Source organism: Cydia pomonella, chromosome 5 (assembly GCF_033807575.1).
Source record: "Cydia pomonella isolate Wapato2018A chromosome 5, ilCydPomo1, whole genome shotgun sequence".
In the NCBI taxonomy this organism is placed as follows: domain Eukaryota; kingdom Metazoa; phylum Arthropoda; class Insecta; order Lepidoptera; family Tortricidae; genus Cydia; species Cydia pomonella.
The window spans coordinates 18,048,411-18,076,244 of NC_084707.1; the positions used below are offsets into that span (position 1 = coordinate 18,048,411).

Below are 27,834 nucleotides of genomic sequence, written 5' to 3' on the forward strand. Positions count from 1 at the left end.
CTGTGATTATACTACTAAATCACAATCTTACCCATAATTTGACAAACGGATTGTGGCTTTTTGGCCGGTAGGTAATCGTGTAGGTCACGTTAGTGTGTGCCGCGATGTGGCCTTGCATCGGCGAAATTGTAAACTCGTCAGACATCAAGGGTTGCCACCAAAATCTAGACAAACAATAATTACATGTGGATAATCAATAGACATTTTATATTCTCATGTCACGTAATGCTTCTGAATATATTTAATTTTTTCAATATACGAGTAGCATCTTTGCACACATGTAAACTAAGATCAAAGCTAGCAATTAGTCCCTTGACTTATTTTTCACCCTTACCAACGAAATCTCGTTAACACATTTATACATTCTATTATACCGACTATTAGTTACTGTAATGTCCAGATACATGGCACATGCTTATTCATACTATTCTTGGCCTTACCTGGCCCCGAAGTCCCCTTTATTCAGTAACATGACCTTTAGTATCTTGCAACCGCGAATGCGCACGCGGCCGAACTGCAGCGAGTCCTGGCTGAGACACAGACTCATGCCGGTTGCGCTGCCGCTCAACCGCACTAGCGGCCGCTCGATGTTTAGCACTCTCATGTTCAGCTGAAAAAATTAAAAATAAATTCTTACTATGCATGTCACCTACATTACATAATATAAATACCTGACGAAACATATTTTAAGGGTGGACACATGATTCTGTACGATTTTGATGATCGTCAGTCAATCTCGCTGGGAGCCTTTCCTTTTTTTTTATTTTATTAAAAACTGATCGGCGATTGGCTCTAGTCACACCTGATGGAAAGTGAAGACAGGGCCTAAGATGGAGCTCACCGATTCAGTAGTAGCCTATTCACTCTTGCTTTAAAGAGACCGAGGTCATATTTATCAGGGAATACAGAGGGCGGGAGCGCATTCCATTCTTTAGCCGTCCGTAACAAAAAAGAGGAGGCAAACCGTTTAGTGCGAACAAATGGAATGTGTACCACGAACGGGTGCATTCGCTCCCCACGCCTGGACGTCCGATGATGGAAAGGGGAAGGTGGGATCAGATCGTGCAGTTCCTGTGCACACTCCCCGAGATATATTTTCGAGTGCAATATGTGTTGTATTCACTTTAATCTTACAAAGTGAATCTCCATGTCCAAGAGGTTATCGGAGGTCAAAATGTTAACTACTTATAAAAAATATATATATAATAAAAATCTCAGGACATTAAGTGTAAGTACCTGAACGTTCAAATCGCTGATCATGCCAACAGGTTTAAATTGAATCTTCAATGGGATTTTTCTGTAAGGCAGTATCTTGCATTCTTTAGGGATGACCTTTAATGACGACAGTGCATTTTGAATATCCATCGCGATTTGATTTCGGATCTTGTCATCGTTGTAATTTTTCACCATTTGAGTTCTAAACAAACATTGTGCTGTCTGTTATTAAGGATGATATTTCTACAATCAATGTTACGGTGCTACGAGCTATGCTTTAGCACACACGTAGCGAAAATCACAGCCCTTGTTACCTTGGACTTACGCTATTTCAAACCTTATATGTACGAAAAGAATCACAATACAATAACACATGGCATTCAAATATGCGCTTGCACCGTTGTCGAATACGCACCTTCTATTCTACGCTTAAGAAAGCAAAAACCGGTCAAGTGCGAATCGGACTCGCGCACAAAGATTCCGTACCATTATCTATAAAACGGCAAAAAAATCATTTCTGTTTAATGGGAGCCCCCTTAAGTATTTATTTTATTCTGTTTTTTAGTATTTGTTGTTATAGCGGCAACAAAAATACATCAACTGTGAAAATTTTAACTGTCTAACTATCACGGTTCATGAGATACAGCCTAAGGACAGACGTGCAGACAGACAGACAGACAGACGGACGGACGGACAGCGGTGTCTTAGTACTCGTAATAGGGTCCCGTTTTACCCTTTGGGTACGGAGCCCTAAAAATGGAATTATGCCAAAAATGATCACAGAATTTCTGGATGAGCTCTAAGTCAGTAAGTAAGAAGTGGAGACACGCTCATCACATTCGGCTGCAGCATGTTCCGGGTCATGGAATACATCTGCTGCGTTGCGTATCTTTCCTAGACTATTCTTACCGTTATCTTAGCAAAAAAATAACCCCCTTATTCATAAACGTGTACTAAAGTTACGACGATGATTAGCGGCATTGTAACTTTAGTACACGTTTATGAATAAGGGGGTAAATGTTCAAGACTCGCCTCGAAGGTCCCTGGTCGGTCACAGGACCAGTATCACCGGGATCGAGACATACGCTCGTCGCCTCTGACTGAAGCGTGTCCTCTACCACGGGGTACATCTCCTTGAATATAAAACTGGCGTCTATGGCCACTTTGCTGTGGTTCATCACCTCTATCTGACGAACTATCTTAGAGCCCACTTTTACTGGCCCCATGTCGAAACTCTTTTCGCACCCTTCGAATAAATCGAAAAGGCACTTTACACCTGCAATTTAAAGTTGAATTAAAACAAGGAGCTCCATACTACTGAGGTTTAATCTTATAGAGTCGGACCAAGCCAACTTTGCATGGCATTTGCACTGAAAAAGTTCATAATTGATGATGATGACACTCCCTCACTTTCTCCTGTTCAAGTCTGCGCAAAGTTATCTTGGACGGACTCTATGAATTATGTTGAGTCTCCGAGTGGGCTGGAGTAAAAGAATTTTCATCACACCAATTGCTAAAGGCCCTCTTGATTGTTCAAATGAGAAAGATTACGTTCTATTGGATTTGATTTGTTTTTTTTTTGTATTTAATAGTTAGTATTTTCCTCACGTTGGTGTGGTGAAAATGTTTGTGTTTCACTCGGAGGCAAAGTTTGTTTAACCCTCGTGCCTTGAACCCTTCGCAACGCTCAAGATCCCACTTTTAGTATCACTTCGTTACGCTCGTGTTACAATTTTGGCATCCTTTGCTTGCTCGGGTGTCAATATTTAGCACGAGCTGTTAAACAACAACTTTGCTCCCTTGTAAGACAAATAACTACCTATTAGGGACAACTGGTCTCGTGTGTTACCTATTTTAATGTATTTTGAGCAAGTTAAAAGCACTATTCCTACCTTCTCCTTTAACAGTAACGATTTCTTCGCAGAGTGAATTAACCCAAAATTTTATTTGGAAATCATACTCCGTCGGTTGTTTCGGACGAAAAAATATTTTCACTTTAACCTGCTCCTTGGGCTGGATTGCAGGCACTGGCTTGTAGTCCACGAGGAGCTCAGGCAGAGTTTCAAAATCCAAGGCAAGGCTATAATTATACAGTCATTTTAGAAAGTATTTATGTCCAAAGTTGGTAATGCTAATTTGTGTAGGTAGGTAGTGGATATTTTTATTAGAGGTCAAAGACACCGGAAAGTAGTGCCGTAGTTGTCGGGATGCCTAGACACTGGGTAACTTTGCATTAAATAACAGATTACGATTCTCTACTTTTAATATTATTCTACTCCTTGTCTTGTGGCCCTTGGTGGCTTGTGGTAGACCCTTTACCTATACGTCAACATTGCCTAAAGAGGTCTTCCTGTGGTGAATATTGTTATGCCATACGATGTAATTGACACCTCAATGCTTTAAGTCAAGTTCATATTAACCCCCTTGTGACTGTTGTTTTGTTTTTTAATTTGCAATATATTTACTTAATGAAAGTTCAAAATAGATTGTGGAGAAACTTTGTGTGCATGATCTTAGGAGGAAAATAATGAAATGAATCATTACAGAATAGGAACTTTGTCATCGTTCACAAAAGCCACGGTTTTCTTGTACGTGTTGTCCGGTGCGTTGATTATGCATTTTCCAAAATCGAAATCCTTGCAGGAGAAATGGTACATTGGTTTTTCTATTTCTGAGTGGAGGAGTATACTGTATTCCGGTCCGTCCACAATCTGCAACAAATACAATTCCTGCAGTAAGTTTAACCAATAAAAAGTCTATGCACATCCATTTGCCGTTTCCGTAGCCTATCTTCACTACTTTCATGAAATGCTACTACGGCGTGGCGTAGCACATAGCCTTTTTAATCCCTCTATACATTGGTTAAAACAAACTGTTGAATCGCTAATTTTACAAGTAAAGTCAAATCAATATCAATTTAAAATCAATGTTAAGTTCGAATTCGAATGCCGCTCCATGTCGACACTTACGCTTGTCTTCACTACGAAGTTGGAAAATGTTGCTACACCGTAGGACACCCCTGACTAAAATTCATTGTTAATGCAAGAGGGAGGGTAAATAGATATAAATTGTTGGCCTATGCCGGTCTAGCTTATCGACTTGATAAGAACCGTATAGAACTAAAGCTATGCGCATCTTGAGCAGCAATCGAGTTGGATTCGATCCTGTTTTGACATTCGCAGCGAGTCTAGCAGCCCAATTTGAACAATGCTTGTAAGATGTCCCAGTGATACAATACCGATATGTCAGTGTCAAAAGTTCTTCAACCAAAAACGTCACTCGGTATCGTACAGATCGGTATCGTTTCTCTGTGACGTCTATTGGGCAGTAGCGCATTCACTGCAAACGTTATAGTAGCGCTACGTTCATAGTCGATTCCGACGCGACGTTTTGTAGAGGAAAGCGACTATGAACAGACAATTCCCGTTACTCATTGTGCTAGAGTACGGGTGCTGTCAAATAGGAAGAATAATAGAAGACAACCCAAGGACAGTGGTGGTAAAGAGGAGATATCTTACGTAAATAGAGCGTCAGGGGAAAGGTTGCACAGGTATACTGTTGAGAGTAAAGCTGAGGGTACACTCCGCCGGGCTCTTGGCGGTTATAGGGAGCGTGCATGAACTGAAGGAGGCAGCACAAGAGCCGTCAGTTTTTTTGGCGCGAGGCGTAAATGTGATGTTTTTTGTTCCTATGTAGCCCACAAGATGGCAGAACCTACTATGCACAAGAAAACACGTGACGTGTACATGTGCATGTTTATGGTTCCGATTCAGGCCACAAGATGGCAAACCCTCCAACGCGCACGGTCCCTATAGGGAGCGTGCATGAACTGTAGGAGGCAGCACAGGAGCCGTTAGATTTTTGGCGCGAGGCGTAAATGTGATGTTTATTGTTCCGATGTAGCCCACGAGATGGCAGAACCTACTAAGCACAAGAAAACACGTTTCGTGTAAATATACATGTTTATGGTTCCGATTCAGGCCACAAGATGGCAGACCCTCCAACGCGCACGGTCCCTATAGTCTTTTTCATACTCGAAGGGTAGGCTGACACATGTCAAAAAGCAATTATAGGATTGTGACAATGCAATTTTGTTTTTTTTTTACGATTTCCATTAAATCTGCGAAGGCCATATAATCGATTCTATTGGTGATGATTTATATTTTTAAGTACACATACCTTTACAATAGGGTTGTTTCCAATTTTTTGAAACGCTTGTATTACGTTCTATATTAACTAAAAGTTGCCCTAAAATTCAACTTTTATACTAAAAACGGCTTTAAATATGTTAAATTCACAAAATATATTTTGAAAGATGCTTTCACGCCCAAAACGCTCTTTGAAAATTGTGTGACGTCACAGTTTACGGTTTGACACATAACTACATACATACGTAGAAGATACGAACTGTCAACTGACATTTGTCATTTGTTGTATATCGCCTAACTGTCAACAGTGTCAATCCGAGAGTTGTGACGTCATCAGGATCTTCAATGACGTTTCGAGTTTGGTCACGTGACGTGTGCTAAAAAATATTTTAAATTAAATATTTACAAAAATATGGTCATTACAGGTCCCCTAAAAGTAGTTTAACATGTTCTTATAATCCAAAAGAATTTATTGGGATACAATTCTGCCCTAAGATTTGTAGATGGAAACAACCCTATTAGATGCGACTGAAACGACTTGACCCCAGCGGAATCGAACTCTATTGCAATTGAGTTCCGTTTTACTTCATAAAACTCAACAATATTAAAATTTATATTTTTGGTGATTAGTGTCTCTTATACTGAGATACTCTAAGCCACGAAGATGTGTATGTTTTGTTCTTTTGGGATTAAAGTTATTTTAGCAGTACACGCCGCGTGGCTCGCGGATGCCACGTGCCCAGCTCGCCGCTCAACCACCGCTGTAAAGTACGTTTTAACTGCCAAGATGTTGTAGCTGGACTATTATGTTGTAAAGTGGCAACATTACTTACGTAGAGCGTCACAGGAAAAGCTTGCACTGGCACAGTTTTGAGAGTAAAGCTCAGGGTACACTCCGCCTGGCTGGCGGGCGCCACGTGCCCCGCTCGCGGCTCAACCACTACTGTCAGGTACTTCTTAACCGCCGAGCTGTTGTAGCCCCACTCGTAGAAGAACGTCGATGAACCCTCGTTCGTTATCATAAACGTCAACGTTCTTGTGTATGTTGAAGCGGTCTGAAATAATCCTGAATTTGTAATAACTCAAAATTTGTAATTTTTAACGTCCGATTTTTTTTAACAACCAACTGCAACAATTTTGACCTCTTCGTTTTGGAGATAAGAGAACATTAAGACGTATGCACAAACACCCAAACAGCTCACCATAAAAGTATATAAAAGTAGGTAGGTAGCTATTGGCTACGTGCAAGCGATCCCAGCGCATAATGTGGTAAAAATAAGAACTACCTGCGGATAGCGTCTTTAACATTTTAGGCAAGTTATATTATATGGCTCGAAATGAAACTTTGATTTACGATTATTCCTGAAATATTCATTTAAATTGCATGGTGTAAGGGACCATTGTAATCTGTATGAAAGGCTTAATATAAATAACTATTTAATTGATAATTATTAAGACTATATCCGTGTAAATAGCTTTGCAAATACCACATATTATGTGATCTTATTCTAGAAGTTAAGAATAAGTATAGTTCCTTAAAAGATAGACATTCAACATCGCGGACTTTTTTGTAGACCCATGAAAGCGAGACAACCCCACCATACATTGTGTTGTTATAGCTCAAACGGATTAGGCAGCGTTTTCGATTGAAGCTCCTAGCCAGCGTGATTTTTTCCGACAACATCGTTATATTTCAACCAATTTATACAAAACCTTAACAAGTTATAAAATTAAACCTTCCTCAAGAATCACTCTATTGATATATGAAAATCGTATGAGAATCCGATCAGTAGTTTTTAGTTTTGGAGTAGTTTTATAAGATGTAGTGAATTAATTGCCCTAGATTTGCGGATGCTAGGTTGCGTGACAGTCGTGCACATAGAGAATACATACGTTTGAATAGAATAGTTTAATGTGGGAAAAACCAAAATAACAAAACAGGCTACAGCGTGCTAAATATTAGCATTTAGACTATGAACTTATGTTAAAATGTAGTACCTAACCGTTAAAAATATTTCCAAATACCTGATCCAAATGTATATTTGTAATAGCTTTGCTATCAAGTACATGCTCGTTGCCGATTAAAAAGTAGGTTACTTTTGGTCTTATTGAGAGACTTAGAGCATTGACGCACAACGTCAAATACTTGGTCATGTAAGTGATGGCACAAAATATCTTGAACGACAAGGGACCATCATCAACTGGGGTGTAAATAAATCTGAAACCATGAGATGATTCGTAGCTTGAACTTAGTCGTCAAGTGACGCTTCTCTTGTCAGTCCGAATGACAGATAAGGAAGGATCGTATCTCATACACAAAAAAATCAGGAGCCAGAACATAATGATATTAATAATAAATATATAACCCTTTGTCTGTGTATTGGCTTCTCTCCACGATGGGCCATCATACTGGCCCCCTAAGATGGGCCAGCATGTAGAAAGGGTAGTGGTGTCGGATGGCTTATGGCGCGGCAGGATGGCGATGGGATGGCCACGGTGCCGGTTTTTCGTCTGCACATCAAAGGTAGTGGGCCAGTGATGGTGCGTACGCATCTACACGTAGCCCATTCCATAGTGCGTGCTCTCAACCATCGCATGGCTATCTCGCTGGTCTAGCGCTGGGCCATCGTGTAGAGGAGCCATATGACAAGGATCCTAACCGAATAGTCATTGTTCTGCTCTATACAAGCACCAACCAAAGTTAGTATCCACGACTTTTAACTACCACACACGTTAAGATCAATATCATTATAAAACCTAAATACGCTCCCGTCGGGAGATTAATTTAAGATGTCAATTATATCTATAAAGTTCTCACTTTCACATCTTCCAAGGAATTTCCTTTGTCTTTAAGGTACTTGCCATTTCCTCAACTTACTTGATCGGCGCCGCCGAACGAGGCTTCAATATTCCACTCTCCGGCTCCATAATCACGGGTGTTTTGCCGGACTCATTCAACAGCGAGTTACCCTTAAACTCGAATTTTAGGGTTTCTTCCTCATTGTTCGTCAACATCACAGTGTCAGTGATACTGAAGCCCACCAAAGAGTTCCGTACTATTAAAATGGTGGGCACAAATACTACATTGGGCTCTCTAACCAAGCCAACCACCAGTAAGTTAATACATATATTGTGTTGCTGTATCGAAAATTTCCACTGAGATTCATAAACCTTAAAATATTTAAAAGTTTTTAGAAATTGAACTCAACAGTTTTTCATTCCACAACATGCGAATTTACAAGAAGACATAATGTCGTCGTTCGCAGAACTATGGAACTATGTATATTGTCATCCGACGTTGTTATATAGACATGTCAAAGAAAGCGTCGCGCTTTATGCCTCATAGTCGCACAAACTGACGTAGCAGCAAGTAACACCTTTAGCCTAACATTTTGTCCCTCGTGAATTCGCAGCAGATAAGATAAATCTAATCATGTTATATATCTTATATACCCCTGGTGCACTGGGAGCGAAGGTAAATGTAACCTCACAAGAGGTACCGCCTTCCACGTATCCTTTCATCGTGTTGCAGTGGAAAGGTAAGAGCTCTATCTTGTCAGACATCATTTCGAATGTGAACTCATATGCTTCACTTGTAGGATTTATAACATTGAAAGACCTGAAAAGCGGAACGCACCCGTCACATAGTGAATAATAATAAAAAATCGCCTGTCGCATGGTCCTTAATCTTTTCGCCGCCACGTCAATGAAGTAATAGTGTACTATTAGAAGTATTAGAACAAATTAAAGTACCTATTTATATATAAAAAATATGTAAATAGCTCGGTATCACCTGAGTTGATCCAGTAAGAAGGTTGAACCATACTGTTCTACCTTAGGGAGGGCTATAGGGGGCGCCGTAAGCCTTCAGTAAGAAATGTATATACTTGGAAAAATTAGACCAATGCCGCTGTGACCCCGGTGGCTGAGTGACTCAGGCACCTGCCGCGATAGCAGAGGACGCTGGTTCGATTCCAGCCTGGGGCACTGGAGGCCTTGGTCACTTCTGGAGTTCTTAGTATGTGACATTTAATTTCGTTTATAAAGTAATAGTGTCATCAACAGCACCTCAAAAATTGCACGTATATAAACCTCACCAATACCACGACTTGATATGAAATCTTGGCGTGTGGGGCACGAAATGTACTGACTTAATATCAAGTCAATTGACGATGAAAAGGTTAAAACGTATGACTAACGGGGCGAATCCGCAATTTACGTTTCGATTGGCGTTTTCCATCAACAATTTACATCTTGGCTAAACCCCCTGGTCTATTGATTAATTAATGTCTTAGACAGTTATTTTGAGTAAATAAATACCCAACGCAAATAAAATATAGTCTAAAATGGAAATAATACTTTTTATAGCACCCTGATCCCAGCACATTGAATTCTATAACAGTGATGTGTTGTGGCAAAGCAACTCCTGTCTCTTTTCTCCTTCCGGATGTTAGGTAATCGCTCTCTTCTATATCCAGATGGCAATATGGCACCAAGGACTTTGCTACTATTTTGCAGAACATATTCTGATCATCTGGATCTAAATTATCTGTAATAAAAATATTGTAAAGCGTTGCCCTTTAAAGAACTTACCTACATGTTCGTAGTCCATAAGTTAAAACTCACCAATCGAACTTTTTAGTAAAACTTTGTACTCGAAAGCATCAAGAGGTGAAAACGTAACTGTGAAAACTCCACTTTCCGAGGGCTGGAGGCATTCCTTGGCTGGTTCTATTTTGAAGGGTAAATTGACTTCGAACCAGGTGTCTACACTGCATCTCTCCAAACTTTCACTAAACAAAGTCTCTTTGCTGGAGTCTAGTTTAAAACAATACACCAAAATTTAGACGATAAAAATTGTGAAAAACTTCGAAGTCCATATACGTTGGCATAATTGCGTACGGACGTTGTAAACTGGACTTAACGTCTTGCGGAGTTGCGTAACTTTATGTTTCCCTCCCCGTCCTGGAGGCTTATTCCGACTTATCAATATTTATGATCTTGATCTTAATACGATACCTTGACGATCGTTTTCGTGATTCGTGCGCTTCTTGCGCACGACTTTCACTTCATTTTGCTTGGACTAATCAGATCAATATCGTAACAAATTATCAAATCAGAATCGGACTCCTGTACGAGATATGGGAAGAAAGTATGTTCCTATATTCGGAACATTTCTAATGTAAATTGAAAATATTTTCCGTGGATATTTGTATTCATATTATTAAGTGTAAGGAATCTTTGTTATACACACCTTTAGTATTAGAAGCGTCTGCTTCTTGGCGTTCCTTGCCATCCGCACTGTCCTTATTGTCCTCACCTTGCTGTGTTACAACAAAACACGATTTATTGTAAATTAACAATTATGCATCGATCAGATAAATAAATAATTCTACATAGATACAATTTAATCTCTAAGGATTTCATTCCGTCAAATTTGGTTATGCTCTTCGAAGTCTTCTAGCAACACACGCTTCCGACAAGCAACACCGGCTTTCGACACTTCCACCGAAGGGAGGAGCCCAAGCGATATCTTACCGAAATCGTTGTGCCATGTTTTGCGGGGGGAAACGTGCACAAAATCGCATTTCTCACTCACTACATATCAAAGGCAAATCTAACCAATCTTGCACACCTCGATCTCTTTTTATGTACAAACGAGTTAGAACACGCACCGCGCTATTCCCAGTTGGACATGTGCTTCGGCAGAGGGGAAATAGTGCGAATGCAGATTCCCTTTCCGGTGTTGCTCGAAGGTTATGCTGCTTTACCCGTAAAAATGTGCTTAAAAGAGAAAGCTTGTTCGAAAATCATGTTACTGAACCTAAGTACAGTTACGAATTCTTTTCTGAGATGTGGAATGGGATACAATAAGGTAGAAAATTCAAGTTTGACAAGCCATGCTTTTAACCCCCTTTTTACGAATCCTTGCTAATATAACAAAAAGCAAAAGTACTTCTGTCTGTTAACGTAAATATCTGTAACCTCTTTGTGTCGGTAATAGTACCGAAGTACTTTTACCTATGTATTTACAGAAAAAAACGCTGACCCGGTTTAGATGAAATGTAGTATGAAGGTAAAGGGAAAGAATTATCAATCTACGCAAACAAGGTCGCAGACAGAAGCCAGTACCTACGAAAATATTTGATTATAGTAATCGGAATACAGCACCTTTTTATTTAAGTTTTTGTCGATTGTCGTAGGGAAATCTTCGTCAATTTGGAAAGTCCACGTAATTTTCATCGGCACTTTACCACTGTTTGTCACTTTAAAATCGAATTCTCTTGTCTGTAATAATCATATGTTTTTTTTTATTTACATATAAAGTGCAACTACACAAATCTACAATAATTACGATTTCATGAACATTAATTTCGTAAACGATACTATTTTCCAAAGTCGCAAATATGTATTTGCTATGTCGTCTACTCAGTAAGCAAGCGGCGGCGGAATCTATTTTAGTATTAGTGATTTTCAAAAATTTCCCAAGTTACAATGATAAAGTACGGTCAAGGAATTTAATTTGAGTACCATTTCGCACCTTGTCACAGTGACAAAATTATGAGGTCCCTAGCGACTTTCATATTGATCGCTACTGTGACAAGATACGATGGTACTGAAATTAATTTCTATCTCTGTACAACTATGATAAAGTAATTTTTCTGTTAAAATCACATTTTACCTGGTATATAAACGTATCTTTTAGTGAAACTTCCTCCTTCAAATTGTGTGTATATTTAGTATATTCTGTCGTAACAGAATACATTATTATCATTTTAATAGTACCCATCGGTGCCTGAGGAGATTCAATGACCTGTTCATTCAAAACTCGCTCAGCTCTTTCAGCTACAGACGTTTCACTAAAAATAAGGGGATTAGAATAACAAACTTTATTAATATACAATACACATAATATAATTACGCATTTAAACTAGTTTCCAAAAGAATCATTTAGATATTATGTGTAGCATGGCAGGAATTAATTCCAGCATTATAAGAATATGCGCTACGTATTCCTAATACATGCTACATACGGAATTCATCATGCTACGCGCTACGCCGTAGCACACTGAGCTAAACAGGCTCATTCCAACAATATAATGTGATACTGATCTAACATGTATCTGACATCATTCCAATATTAGATGATTTTAATCTCCTTCAAAGGACATGCTGAATTGCGCATTACCTTCAACCAAAAACGTCAGAATCAGACCAGTACCTATCATCTTTGAATGGGATCTAATAATTGAAACTCGAATCCAAAACCGTCATTTTTGTCACTTATAAATCAATATCGGATCAGAATTATATCAGTATCATAATGAAATGAGATTTCATAACTAAAATCTGAATTGGCCTGACAGATCGCTGGCCCAATATTACAGGGTTCTATGTTACACTTTCAAGATCGTTGAAATTCGACTTAATGTCACTATGATAATGTTCAAATTTCAGTTCGAAAAAGTGAAAAAAAAAAACTCGTAATATTGTGCCAGCGAGATAGCAAAACCGTGAAATGAAGGTTTACCAATTATGTTCAAACGTGGTGACCGTTTGCCTGCTGTCCCACGTGGGCCCCTTAATGTCCAGAGTTAGGGAATTGTCGCTGACAGCCGATAAATTACAGAACATAAGTTCCTGCAAGAAGGTCGGTATTATACAATGATTTAACTTATGTAATCTATGATTTATTTACAGATATTTTAATTTCTGACATGATATCCAGTAATCAACATAGTAGCAAAATAAAAATAGAATCAAATAACAAAAGATTTCAAGATTAATTACGTATTCCAGGGTCATATTGGAAAGTTGTATTATTATTGATTTTGAATGATATCTTTTAATGGCGTCAAATTATCTAAAAATCAAAATTACCTTTTTTACGGCTACAGGTTGACTCGAGAAAAACACAATTTCTAAGTCCTTTTCTTCTGCCGGTGAAATGTATCCTAGTGATGGTTTAACAAACAAGTTTTGGACTTCTTCCCATTTAAATTTGTAAACTTTATCTGAGTTATTAACCATGATGACTGATCTTTTTTGTATGTAACTCAATTCACACCCTCCGAAGTCTAAAATATATTTCAGGCAAGCCGGCTCGTTTCTAATGGCCACCGAGCTGGTAAACGACCTCGTTTTTTTCGTTTCACTGGATTTAGTGTCTTTTCTCTTTGCAGCTCTCTTTTTGCTATCGATGGTCGAGACAGTTGACTCCGTGCTGCATCAAACAAAATAATATTTAACATACCTTAAATATGAGCTCCTAAAAATTTTCACTTTCAATAATTAACCTATTTGAGACCTATTAGTGACTACATAGCTACGATTACGTAGGATCTTGCCGAAACAATTTTCTTTTTTGCTTTGTACTTAGCTAAAATTATAATCGTCCATAGATCGCTACCCACATTTGTTGAACCATGGGTTAACGTATACATACTCTGTAAGATTCTGTATTGCCCCCAAGTCAACATCCATCGACAACATTTCAAGTCCAATCAATATTACGTCTTCCATAAATCCTTCAGCTTCACAAAACACCTGTTGATTTTCAGTGTGAGAAAAATATTTAAAGAGACATGCAAATGTACATACAATGTATTTAATATATGTATGGAATAAGTACCGTAAAATACTCGTAAGGGTTGTCAACAATGGTTAGTTGAATTTCGCAACTTGTCCTCCCTCTTTTGACGGGGTTGTAATGAACAATAACGCCTGCTAGTTCAGCCGGTTTCAATCTTAACTTGATTCTCGTGTCGTCTTGATCTAAATCACAACATGAAAGTATTCAATAAATAAACAACAAGATTAGACTAAGGGTAATAGTCTGTCCCACGAGCCATATTAATTCTATTCGAATTATGTACAATGTATGAAAAAGGTAGTTCGTTACTAGAAATAGAGCAAAAGTACCTTTGCGACATTTAATAATATTCTTTTCTGAAATAACTGCCGCTGATAACCAAAATACATTCCTTTCCTCGATTGTTGACTGGTGTATGTTCAATATTACAGTGCTTTTTACTGAACATATGTTCTTAAAACGAATTTCGCGACTGCTGATGGAGCCCAAGCAAGTGACGGGCATTTGGAGTAGTGAGCATTTGTACTGTCTCGTCGGGGGCCAAATCATTTTTATACGCGGTATGACGCCTTCCCCGATCAAACAAACCCTAAATGACTGTTGCTGGTTGTTAAGGAGATTCAATTTGATTTCTAAAATGGCTCGATACTCCTGCAAAGCAAACATATATTAATTGTAAAAAAAAATATTACAACATATTTTATTAACATGTTACGTTAATGAATTATTTACCTTTAAAGCTTTAGGACTAAACATGATTCGCAAGCATTTGTGTTGTAAAGGTTCTATATGTGTCTCATATTTATCCAAAGAGAAGATGTCCTCCTCGGCATTCAGTTCGGTGAGGAGCTTCATGGAGAGCGCACAGGCAACCAATCCATTGTTGTAAAGGTCGATCGCTCCCGTGAACGTTGTATTCACGTTCACGCAGAAAAAGTGCAGAGTGACTGAATTTTCCACAAAAACGCAATGCGGAGACGTCTGAAACGATAACGGAAATTGTTACGAAAACACCTTTATCTTTTGAAATATACTAAAAACCGACCAATAGAATGCCCTGCCATCCGTGATAATAACGGTGATACAATATCCCCCGTGCTATTAGTTGCTATGATGACGTTCAACAAGCAAAAGGGAGCACCTTCGTAGCACTTGTATGTTTTTTACTAAGAAGGCAAAACTTTATGCAAAAACTCAAAAAGGTCTTAACCGATCATATTCGCTATAGTTTTGATAAAATTCTTTACTAAACTTTACTTTCTATTTTTTTTTTTAATATTTTACTACAGTTCCAAAGTTAAAAAGGAGTTGGGAACATATTTGTTTATTACTCTTGGAGCGATATTTCCGAAAAAAATCGTTTTTCAAAAAATTGTTCATGGTTCCTATTCGTTTTGAAAAAAATCCAACGACATCTCACACCATAGGGTTGTAGCGAAAAAAAAAACATCCCCACTGTGTAGAGGAGGTACAGTGTTATTTTTTGTCACTTCGTGAGCATGATTGATATATATACCCATGCCAAATGGCAGCTTTCTAGCAGTAACGATCACAGCAAAGCCGTGGACAGACAGAAAAACAGACATGGCGAAACTATAAAGGTTCCTTGTTGACTACGCACGGAACCCTAAGAAGTCCTAATAAATTGCCCAAGCCCATTTTGTTTTATTTTATTAAATCCATGTAAGGTAGAAGTACTAGTGCTCGACGCTGCACTAGTACTCGACATGGGCACTTTATGTCAAAGTGACAAGGATTAAGTTCGAATACAGAAAAATCTTCGTTGTTTAACCTATATTTCCATGAAATAAAGTGCCCATGTCGATGACTAGTGCAGCGTCGAGCACTAGTACTTCTACCTTATCCATAGTGTTTAAAATACTTAAAAATATAATTTTAGTTACCTCTGGTACTTTATAATCCGACAGGCTTTTCACAATCAAATGTTCTCGGAACGTGTTTTCAGTGTTCCAAAAATCTAAAGTTGGCATGGCTCCAATGCCGACAAGCCTGAGTGGCACTCCACAAGCTTCAGCAGGGCACGTATCACTTATTATAAAGTTAATGGTTTCTCTGAACATCCCAGGCCCGCTGGCGTAAAACTGCATTTGAATTGTGCGACTAGTTCCAGGCGCAATTAAGTTATCTTCATTCAATATTAAAAAGTTGCCGCATTTCATTGGAGGATTTTTAAGCCTGTTAGAAAATACATAGTAATTACATGTGCATTAGACTAATTCAAAGCAAAACACAGATCTTTCGCCTAGAGATCTATGCCAACTTAATCAGTGCATGCTGCGAATTTAGATAAATAATTAAGTACCTATTGATTAAATATAAGGATTGCAAACCCTAGTCTCACACTTACTTGTTATCCTTTACCTTCACTGTTAAGTCAGCACTTGTTTGGTACTCCTCTGGCAGCACAATCTCATACGTAACTGGACATTTACTAGTGTTATTTAATATGACGTCCTTCATAATCGCAGTGCCAATAGGGATAATGTTGAAATTAAGCTCGCCCAATGGAAAAAGAGTAAATCTGAAAATGTAAGTTCATTGTCATCTGCAGGAAAAAAATATCGAGAAACCAAAAACATGTTGTAATTAGATAAAGAAAATAAAATGCATTTTTTTACAATGCTGACGATAACGGGCTACTGTGCTTGGTGAAAACCTTTATATACATATATATATGTGTGTGTGTGTGTGTGTCTGTTTGCGGCACCGTAATTCTTTAACGAGGATACCGATTTGGTTGCGTTTTATTTGAAAGTTAGTTAATTGGCGCTTGTTCTTAGACATGTTTTGGGGTGAGGTTTATTTTATTTTCTTGTTTAATCAATAATTAGGTTACCTAGCGCAAATGCGAACTTTTAATTTTGATATGATATTTTCCTATTCCCGGAAATATTATACAACTTACGTATTATAGAAAGATGCAAGAGTGATGCAAACAGGGAACTTGGCGACCACGACTTGTTTCTTGGAGCCGTCGAGCAACGAGCACGTGTAGACCGGCACGTTCACCAGGTTCATGGACGTGGTGGGCGTGCACGTGAACTCGATAGCCACTAACTTCATATTCACGGGGATCATCCCGCATTCTTGGACAACTTCGAAGGATCTTAGTAGAGACGGCTCTGGGAAATTCTTCACTTTCTTCAACCTAAAGTTGTTGTGGAAAACAATGAAATTTATAAGAGTTTGTATTAGCTCCATGTACAGCTGTGGCTGTCTATTATTTTTATAAGGTTAAGCAAAAATTTATTAAGGGAAACATTCATGTAGGAGTGACTAAATTTCCCATTGAACACGTTTCCAAATTCCGATTTTGTGTCCTACCCAAAGCCGAAGCCGAGCCAGTGCTTTTAATAATTTAAGAATTATAATCTTATAAATGAAGTCCAGAAATCCAAGGGAAAACCAACTTTTTTTATTATGATATAGGAGGTAAACAAGCCGACGAATCGCCTGATGGTACGCGGTTAACGTAGCCCACGAATACCCGCAACTAATTTATGAATAAAATAGATATAAACATCTACGTACTTATAGTAAATATTATATTTGCCGCGATTGAGTAAAAACATCATTTTAGAGTAGGTGGAGTTAACTTTGACGTTGCCGTAGTCGAGGCAAGTGTCGGCCGGGTTCTCGTAGGCGCACTCCACCATGACGTCGTAGCATTCCGCCGACAGTTGTAACTGGTCAATCACCATGGGGTTGCCGCGTCCCTCCGCGTCGTATATCTAAAATACAATAATAATGTTATTAAACCATATGTGACTTAGCTTGATTTATTATCTAGCGCCAACACAAAGAATCTCATGGTATATGTAATTTGTTAGCTAGAGAATATGAAACTTCAGAAGTCTATTTAAAAACTTTTTAATCAAAAGATACGTACGTCTATGATCAATATCTTGTGTGAAATAACACCGACTCTACACGCGATGTATGTTACTGGAACCACTTGGTTGTCATATCTGGGCACGATCCCGGATGTATGAGAAATTATGAAGTCTTCTGCAAACTCTTCAGCATTTCGCACTTTCCACATTATTGGCAAAATTGAGTCATTTTTAACAATAAATCTATCATCTTCTCGCCGATATAATAAAAGCTTCCCGTAATCTGTGATCATAATAAGAAAAGAGATAGAAATCCCTGAAAATGTTTAGACATTCATGACATATCATGTCTGCATAGCGACGTGATCACTCTCGAACAGCAAGTTAAGTCATTTCTTAGTTACCAAAATCGATCTCACCTTACGATACTCACCTCACCACAGAGAATAAACTCACCAATATTCTTAGTCAACGGCAATATCTCCAAGATGGGAACGACGCCGCTGCACTGGATGATCACTGTGACGATCTCAGGGTTGTCCTTGACACAGAAGAGCAGCACGCTCTGATGAACACCCACTTCCGACGGAGCTGCAGTGACTGTTAGCTTTCCGCGGCAGCCGGGCTAAATTTTGAGTTTTATAATTTAGAAATTAGTTTGGCAAACCAATTTGTCAATATAAGGCGGCAAATTGACGTAGGCGTGAAGGGTCAATCTCCCATAGTAGTAATGAATTTTGTGTCGTATTGTACTGACTGATTGGATACCAAGACTACAGTTTCAGTAAAACCTATCATAAAATAATACAAAATAATAAATGTACATATATCCATAAAAATTTTACTTATGCTGTCTCAGAATTACTCTGCTTAAGCCTGGAATCAACTTAGAACGAGGTATAATCGTTCTAAGCAGATAAGATAACAAGCATGATGATGATAAATTTAAATTAAGATGTAAGTGTTCTTATTAGGTTATAAGGCGTAGCTGATCGTGATCATGTTCTCAAACTGCCTTCTATTTGCTTATTTTGTACATATAAATTTGAAAATATATCCATATTATGCTGTTTTAGATCCAAAACTGTAAAATGTATAATGGCTTCCCATTAATGCTACACTAACTTCGAGACTTATAAAAGTTTTGTCCAGATCGAAAACGTTGGTCTGTTCAGCAAATTCAATTACAATGTCCGCAGTGATCAATGAAGAATTCTTTAAATCAATTGTGTATTCTTCTTCATATATTCTGCAAACATTACAACGTTCGTTAAGATACTATAAGATCATAACGAGAACCATATAGAGGTACCTACTCAATGGCGCTAATAATGTTATAGAGCCGATACGTAGAATACCTGTTTTGTCCAACAAAAATTGGTCCGAACTCAAATAAGTCAAGGTCATCTAAATACGTGATTTTATACACGTTGTCTTCAAAGTTTGCTCTTCTAACAAAATTTGCAAACATTTTCTTGGGTCTGCTATCTATTCTGTAAAACATGTACACGTATTCATAATTACAAAATAATGGTGACTGTAAGTACATGTATAAGCATTTAATGTGGGGTTTGACCGAAGTTTCGGTTTCGCCGTAAAAATCATGTTTCCGGCAAAAACTGCCGAACCTTTCAGCCGCGCCGAAACTGTATGTCGGTATAAAACCATGTTTCGGCCGAAACTAGAACAAAGCCGATCATTCGGTTTCGATCGGACACTACATTTATGAGAGAAGCTGCTGCGTTAGTTTATAATCACACATACCTACTAATGACCTTTTATGTAGGTATGTATATAACGGGTGTACCGATTTATTTAATTCATCATCATTTTCAATCTTATTTTATATACATTCTGATGAGATTTTATCAAATAGCTCACCTCGGCAAGTCGCAAATGCCAGTAACGTGAATATCAACCTTCGACTCCGGCCACCCGCTGACCTCCACGAACCGTTTCACGCTGAAGTGGCCTTCCCATTGCGGGCTAAAGGAGTACTTGCACCGCACCAGATCTCCTGGCCCCAATACAATGCGTTTAGCGGATGCTAAAACAAAATACAAACACATGTAGTAGTAAACTCAAAAAAATTGGTAAGTAATAGTGATACGTACACAGTCGCCGTTTCAGTGACTATAAACAATACCAATATTATTATTTATTAAACTAGATTCAATTATTTACATAAACTTGCACTTTATGATCTCTCTTGTCATAACAGTTTTGAAAGATTCACGGTTAGTTTCACCTCATGTTATAGACTTGAAGTTAATTATAAAGCGTTTCGTTTTACAATTCATCACCTGTATTGCTATACAAAAAGAAATGTACAAGTGTATATACGTATCGTGCATTTGTTATACCTGGAACGGTTTTCAAGCTATGCAGTGGCAGTGGGCTAGGGTAGTATGACTCTTCACTTTTTTCCATACTTAAGTTTTCAAGTGTCGCAACCGGACCGGGAAATGCACTAGTCGAAGTCGAAGATGATGTCATCTAAAATAATATATTGAACGTGCTTAACTCTTTACCTTCGATCGTAAATCACCTAACTAGTAGTGCGCATCTGTTATAGTTACCTTTTTACCACACATACAGTGCCATTTTGACAAGACATTTATAACATTATCTTGAGTCGTATCATCCAAAAGGTTTAAGTCAGTAATTTGATTACATTCACATTTTTTGACCTATAAAATAGAAACACATTCGTCTATATATTCATAATACCCGTATAGTAAATATCATTATTAATAATATTTATACTAGCCGGTAATTCGTCCAAAAAGCACCACTTCAGAGGCAGTTCATGATGAATGTAAGGCATTGTTTTTGGTAGCAGCACTGTAAATTCTTTCCTTTTCATTGAGCTTTGAAGAATGTCTTCGGCGTCGCTATCCCCATCCCTCAATGCTTCACGCATCGCAGGAGTATTTATAAACATGTTCACCAATGCTTCTTTGTAATGTAGACAGGGGCACATTATCAGAGTTAATGGAAATCCTCTTTGAGCTTCGTTCTCATCAGTAGACTACACAACAGTTTAAGGAGGTTGTTATGCACAAAACAAATGCAAAAATAAGTATTTTTAAAAGCATAGATTATACAGGAAGTAACAAAAATAGTGAGGATCCGTTTAAGGACATATTCGGTATCGTGTTCTGATTAGAAAATGGTAAAAGAAAAAAAAATAGCGTGAAAATAATAGTAAAAATATATGGGGCAAGTCGTCCAAGTCGGCCAACCTCCCACTGCCGCCATACAAGGGCCAAAAATATTTCGCGTCAAAAAAAAATTCTTCTACTTCTTCCTAATCAGAACACGATACCGAATATACCCTTAGATGGATCCCCACTGTTTTTGTTACACCTTGTATGGAGTTAACATTGATAATTGTACGATACTAAGTATTATAGGGAGCTAAGAGTAAGGTGTAAACTTTCGCTATCGTTTTTAGAGTTCCGTTCCAAAAAGATAAAAGCGGCCAAGTGCGAGTCGGACTCGTGCATGAAGGGTTCCGTACCATTTATGACGTATTAAAAAAAATCTACTTACTAGATCTCGTTCAACATTTTACCACTTTGGACACACATTTTACCACTTTGGAAGTGTCTCTCGCGCAAACTATTCAGTTTAGAAAAAAATGATATTAGAAACCTCAATATCATTTTTAAAGACCTATCCATAGATACCCCACACGTATGGGTTTGATGAAAAAAGATTTTTTGAGTTTCAGTTCTAAGTATGGGGAACCCCCAAAATTTATTGTTTTTTTTCAATTTTTGTCTAAAAATCTTAATGCGGTTCATAGAATACATCTACTTACCAAGTTTGAACAGTATATTAGCCCTTATAGTTTCGGAAAAAAGTAGCGGTGACATAATCGGACAGACAGACGGACATGACGAATCTATAAGGGTTCCGTTTTTTGCCATTTGGCTACGGAACCTCAAAAAGTAACCCTCTTGTGTTGACTCTTTACGGGCGTCTGTCACATAGCTAAATATTTCGTTTTGACTAGATAATTACTACCTCATCGAATTGCTAAATAAATATATATTAAAAGTATTGACATACCAGTACATGTGTTTCCGACTTCGTCTTTGGTTTTTTCTGCACATTACCCAATATTTGACCGTTTAAAGCGTACAATGGAAATCCAACGGCACTTTCTTCGAATACCCAATTATTGGCAATAGTAATCAAGCTATCATATGTAAATTTGTAATACTCGTTGTATTTCACAAGCATTTCCATGTATTCACTTGTATTTTTCCCAGCTACAATTTGTTTATAACAAAGGTATTAATTTAGAAGTAATAAAATGTGATATGTGGTATATAGGGCTAAAATAAGAATTGTATTTATTAATTCACACAATTCAAGTTAACCAAATAGCACTCGTTCTGAAAAATTACTTGGGTTGTGTGAAGAGAATATTTCGTTGTAGTAGAAGGTGGCTAGTTATTGGAAAGTGGCGAGTAATAGACGATTTACCTTATAAATAATGTTTGCATATTCTAATTACGTAAAGGCCTCCTGTTATTATACGATATTTGTACAATGTACAGTGGATTTTAAATATTTAAATATGCGTATTATCGATATAAGTAATAAAATCTGCGTACTTACCCTTTTCCTCTTTTTTTGTCTTTTTCTGTTCAACTGAACTTTTTACCAGAAGTGCCGACTCTGCAAATAGATAGCCGCGCAAGAAAAAACACTTTACTGTCTTGTGCATTGAAACTTTTTTCATCAAATTCCATTCTATTCTATTCTAATGTTACAAGGCTGCTGTAGTTATTTACTACATTTCCCTAATTGATTTAGTAACGAATGTTTTAGATTTACCTTTAGTACTGCCGTCTGTTTTCACTTCATGTCTGGCAAACCTAGCAGAAGAATGCATTCAGTTTATAAACAATTATTATTTATTCCTTAATAAAGATAAAGATTTGCAACAATATCTACTTAAATGTAATTGAATGTTTATTGAAAATGTTACTAAAATATCAACACCGTGTTTTTATTGAATTCCGTTAACTCCGGGATATGGGTAAGTACGTTTAAGGAAACTAAATGGCATAATTAATTTTCAGAAAAAAAATAACTGTTATAATATAGTTTTTTAAATTTTTATAAAAAGTAATTGAATGTTGCATAAAGCGTTGTTGCAACACAGGTATTACATTTTATTCAACCAAGCAATTGAAAACTGTAACATATCAATGTCATTTCGAACATCAACCGTCCGAGATAGTACTTACGTTTAGTAGCAAATGTATACACTCGTACTGAACACTAATGAATATGTAAACAAGCCATAAGGTAAGTGTTTACGCTCGTAAGGGCCTTATAAGCAAACTTGAGATAACTCGGGGCACTTATACTAAAGTGCTATACTAAGCAATAGTTATTTGTGCTCGACGGAGGCGGAAAGCCACAACTTCGTTTAGTGGCTGACGCTTTCCGCCCGGAGGGCAAAAATAGTTATTTGTACAACAAGAGAGCAAAGTTTGATATTTCTTCGAGTGCTTGTTTTGAGTCAGGTGCAAGCGAAAGATTCTATAGTACTCGCTACGCTCGTGAATCTAATTTAGAATCTTGAGCGTGGTAAGGGACTCAAAAGCGCACGAGATGTAAATAACTTTGATCTCGTGTAGTACACAAAATTTTTCACGTCAGTCAGCCATCAAAAAATACAACCTGAAAAAATTTAATCCGTCTTCATCACTATTTCACTCATGTTTTCTGAAGGTATTCTAACAATTAACTTTAATTACCGCAATAAAACAAAACGAAAGAAATTACAATAAAACGATACGAAAATAATGAATTAACGAACATCAATTGACAGTTATTTCGTGAACTTTTTTTTGTTAAAAAAACTTTGTAAGTTACGGTCCGAATTGCGGATACTACAATTTGTCAACTATAGTAGAGATCGTTAAAAGTCGTTAAGTAGAATTATTTACTGCGTAACAATTGCTTAAATTTGTATAAGTATATTGTTTTGATTGTATAATAAAATACGTAAAATATGGTATTTTTATTAAATTTTAAACTTTTTATAAAAAATTTTTTTTTAATTAATTTAAATTTCATTAATTAATTATTACGAATGAAGACTCGTAGGGTGTTTTGGAACGATGCGGTCTGACTTATTTCGGGGGTCTATTATAAACAGTCAATATATCGTTGAATTACGTATGCACTTTTTGTCTCTTTCTTTTTGCTAATGACGTGAAAGGGACAAAGACAATAGAATCCAAATACTTCGAACTTGTATTAGGCCCCGCACGTTGAAATGACATTCGAATATGAAGGTCACTTGAATGTTATTTTGTCTCACTCAGTGAGCAAAATGCGATTTTACTCACTGTTTTTAAGCAGCAAATTACCCTTGTTCCAGCTGCTGACGTGAAAAATATTTTATCGACAATTAAAAATATCGATGTTACTGTCAACATCTAAATGTTCTACAAAATAAATATATTTATATAAAATCGGTATACTGCTTTTTAAATTTTAAAAAGGTATTTTTTGGAAGTTTTTTTTAAAACCAGGTCAGTATTTCCACATTTACACTAAATGTTTTATTGTAGTCATTTTATATCGTTATTAATTTTTTAAACATTACTCCATTTTCACTTATTGCTAAAAGTAAATAAAAACTATAAATAGTGAAATTTACCTTAAGTGATAAAAATACCATTAGATACATAAACCATTTCGAGACAAACCTTATTATATTAATTTGTAAAATATAGGAGTTCTTTATTAAAACTATTAAGAATTTTCAATGGTCACATGTATTATTATATATCGACATCTTTTTTATCAATATCAAGTCCCTAGAATGGTATCGTCTTGGCTCGTCTCAATCGTTTTTTGTCAAGTTCTTAAATTCGTCCCGTTCTGCTTTCGTCACCCATTCTTCATTCGTTACTTTTGAGGGTCGTCTATTTCTTATTCCGGCTCCTTTCGGTATTCGTCAACATCTTCTTTGGGCATGTTCGATGTAAGTCTATGTTGTTTTCAGACTCACTACTTATTCGTAAATTCGTTGTTGGTCCTATTCGGTTTTTGTCAAGTTCTTAATTCATCTCATTCTGCATTCGTCACTTTCACTGGTAGTCTTTGTCATCTTTGGTCATATTTGTTGTTTGTCTTTTCCTAGCCTAATGCAAGAAGTAATGTAGGGAGCTATAAAAAAGAAACTTTATATCTTCATTTCCTGATACATACATTTCGGAACATGTTTATGGAAACAGCCCTAATGATTTCGAATGAGGTTAATAGAGAATGTGTCCAACAAAAAAATATATAAATTCCAAAAGAGGCAAAATAAGAAAAATACCAACATAGAATAATACCAAAAACGATAGGACAAATAACGAGTGAGTCTAAAAACAACATACACTAACATCGTACATGCCCAAAGAAGATGTTGACGAATAACGAAATATGCCGGAATAAGAAATAGACCAACGACAAAGATTACCAATTATGATATGAACGACCCACGAAAGTGACGAATGAAGAATGGGCGACGAAAGCAGAACGGGATGAATTTAACAATTTGACAAAAAACGATTGTGACGAGCCAAGACGATACCCCTAGAATGTGCCCCCCGTGTTATCACAGATTAGCTTATAAGATAAAAAATGAATTAATGATTATCTCCGAAATGGAGTTAATTAGAATACCGGATTCTATGAGAAAGTTACTTAATTTAAGCTCAGGAATGCACCCTTGAATTTAACGGGGAAAAAAACACGGTGTATAAAAGAATTTTTAAAAATTACGCTTTTCAATTATACATACCCAGTCTTCTCTAAAAACTTTTTCCTTCTTGTATCCAAACCATGAGTGACATATAGAGATTTAAATTCCGGAGTTAAGTTTTCAAAATCGTCACCATCCATTTCATCAATTTCTTTTACGATCTCAACTATTTCCGCCTCCTCGTACACTTTTTCCACTGGTCTAGAAAATTATACATAAATATGTACAATTTGGTATACATAAAAATTGTACTCGGGTAGTTCCGAAAATCACCTGTCTGGTCGGTCTGATCCAATTGCGCGTATTAACCCGACAGTTGGGAATGTTGCATTTACCAGAATAAAGTTTTATTTGAAATCCAAGAAAAAGAAAAAATCAACATATTTTCTTTTATAAATGACACTAAAGAACACTTACTCTTCTAACAATTCGTTTTCACGTTGAGCTTCTTCATATGCTTGCGCCCAATTGTTAAATTCTGATTGACACAGTATCAAGTGTATGTTCTGTATGCAGTGCTTGCTTTTAATAATTGCTGTAAGCGCTATCGCTGGCTGGTTGAATGTAAAACTCGTTAATGAGTCTACGACAAACCCACGATTGAATTTTGGCTGAGCAAAGAAGTCTATCAGTAGTTCTTGTGTCAAGTCCTTTGAAAAACATCAAGATTTTTAGTATAATAATCTGTTTATTCGATTAGGTATTAAAATTAAAACTAAACTAGCCATAAAATAAAACTAATATTAAATAAAACTAAAATTAAAAGATGTACTAATAATCAAATTAGTTATAAAAAGAATACCCCTTCTAAAGCCTCCGCCTGCGGCAAACATCCCATAACGCTGGCCGCGTTACCTCTCTGTACTACTCTGTACGTGTATTATACATTTAGTACATACATGGATAACTTATAATCAGGGGTCGGACAAAAAGTGCGGATGACGTAAAAATGACGTACTTAATCTTGCACACAGGATGATGTTTGAGTTTGTATTTAAACTTCCGTGTGACATGTAGTAACAAAGTAGTATTAATGAAGTAACAAAATAATCGTAAATAAATCCATGGAATTAATAATACAGGTGGTAGGGTGATGTAGTGAATAAAATAAATTTCACGAAACTTGTTACCATAAGGTATAATTATTTGAAATTAGTTAGAACAAGTCTGTGGGATCCTCAAATAAATAGGTTTAATAGTCAAAAGTGGGAACAGTAGGTAAGATTAGCAGTATACGTGTTTGTCACGTACCTCCAAAAACGGAAAATTGCCACAATATTCGAGTAAAGATGACATTTTAGAGCGTTTTCTTATATATTAGTAAATATAAATTTTAGCTAAATATAATCGTGAGGATACAATAGCTAAACAATAACGAAGTCAAATTATTGTTCAGTCAGCGTCAAATACTTCGTAGCAGTCAAAGTAGCCAAATAGTTCGGTACACCATATATTTAGTATGGTGTACCGAACTATTTGGCCACTTTGACTGCTACGAAGTATTTGATGCTGACTGTTCATCTGATTGACAATGTGTCAGTCAAAAACGTACTTACTCATTTCAAGTGGCGATATCGTTTAATAAAGAGGTCAATAAAGAGATTGATAAATGATACGTGATAATTGTTTATGAAAATCAAAAATACTATTTGAAATCATCCTATAAGTGGTTTGACGTCATTCGCACTTTTTGTCCGACCCCTGCTTATAATGCAGGGACTTAATCACGCGATCTGGTTGATATATTGTTTCTGATACTGTTCTTACGATAACGTAGTATTACCCGTCCCCGACAGCATGGCGCAAAAGTAGGTTATATGACTTATATGTTATGAAGGCCGATTTTGATGATTATTATAGTACGTCAATCTATCTACTTAAACTTCTGACGTGCCATCAAAAAGTTATCAAAATTTCAAAATGGATCAATAGAAAATATGGGAAACAAAAGTTACCCTTTCCAAAATATACACTTCTTTATTTCTTGTGAATTTACTTGAAATTTCCAAGATTTAAAGTTGGTTCTATAATGATTACTACATTCTCACTTAAATATTGTACTTAAATAATTTAATAGGCTCTTGTAATACCTGTATTTTTTTATTTTATTACTCGGTTGATTGTAATTCTATTTTAGTTTGAATATTGCAAAATTATTCCAAATGTTGGTGCCATTAGATTATACTCGTAGAAGTCAGATGAGGTAGAAGTCAGAGGTGAGCCGTATGAGGTCAA

At 36.9% G+C, this 27,834-nt stretch overlaps 1 protein-coding gene across 1 annotated transcript in view; it reads right to left on the reverse strand.

Moving 5' to 3' along the window:
* The window catches only part of LOC133517935 (hydrocephalus-inducing protein-like), a 58,527-nt gene that overhangs the window by 6,475 nt on the left and 24,218 nt on the right, over nt 1-27,834 (reverse strand). The window contains exons 34-71 of the mRNA XM_061851417.1: nt 26,017-26,249; nt 25,639-25,800; nt 22,662-22,702; nt 22,443-22,502; nt 21,888-22,090; nt 20,581-20,841; nt 20,390-20,500; nt 20,174-20,306; nt 19,692-19,857; nt 19,169-19,303; nt 18,936-19,059; nt 18,267-18,435; nt 17,867-18,093; nt 17,509-17,708; nt 16,883-17,125; nt 16,325-16,498; nt 15,861-16,152; nt 14,689-14,937; nt 14,286-14,607; nt 13,996-14,138; nt 13,810-13,910; nt 13,245-13,587; nt 12,895-13,004; nt 12,046-12,223; nt 11,535-11,651; nt 10,618-10,687; nt 9,990-10,181; nt 9,723-9,912; nt 8,817-8,982; nt 8,242-8,534; nt 7,389-7,581; nt 6,197-6,418; nt 3,760-3,926; nt 3,108-3,295; nt 2,248-2,491; nt 1,237-1,417; nt 441-610; nt 32-164 (exon numbers count right to left, since the gene is read on the reverse strand). Of these exons, the coding sequence (XP_061707401.1) occupies nt 32-164; nt 441-610; nt 1,237-1,417; nt 2,248-2,491; nt 3,108-3,295; nt 3,760-3,926; nt 6,197-6,418; nt 7,389-7,581; nt 8,242-8,534; nt 8,817-8,982; nt 9,723-9,912; nt 9,990-10,181; nt 10,618-10,687; nt 11,535-11,651; nt 12,046-12,223; nt 12,895-13,004; nt 13,245-13,587; nt 13,810-13,910; nt 13,996-14,138; nt 14,286-14,607; nt 14,689-14,937; nt 15,861-16,152; nt 16,325-16,498; nt 16,883-17,125; nt 17,509-17,708; nt 17,867-18,093; nt 18,267-18,435; nt 18,936-19,059; nt 19,169-19,303; nt 19,692-19,857; nt 20,174-20,306; nt 20,390-20,500; nt 20,581-20,841; nt 21,888-22,090; nt 22,443-22,502; nt 22,662-22,702; nt 25,639-25,800; nt 26,017-26,249 (6,906 nt within the window). The remainder of the gene's footprint in view (nt 1-31; nt 165-440; nt 611-1,236; nt 1,418-2,247; nt 2,492-3,107; nt 3,296-3,759; nt 3,927-6,196; nt 6,419-7,388; nt 7,582-8,241; nt 8,535-8,816; nt 8,983-9,722; nt 9,913-9,989; nt 10,182-10,617; nt 10,688-11,534; nt 11,652-12,045; nt 12,224-12,894; nt 13,005-13,244; nt 13,588-13,809; nt 13,911-13,995; nt 14,139-14,285; nt 14,608-14,688; nt 14,938-15,860; nt 16,153-16,324; nt 16,499-16,882; nt 17,126-17,508; nt 17,709-17,866; nt 18,094-18,266; nt 18,436-18,935; nt 19,060-19,168; nt 19,304-19,691; nt 19,858-20,173; nt 20,307-20,389; nt 20,501-20,580; nt 20,842-21,887; nt 22,091-22,442; nt 22,503-22,661; nt 22,703-25,638; nt 25,801-26,016; nt 26,250-27,834) is intronic.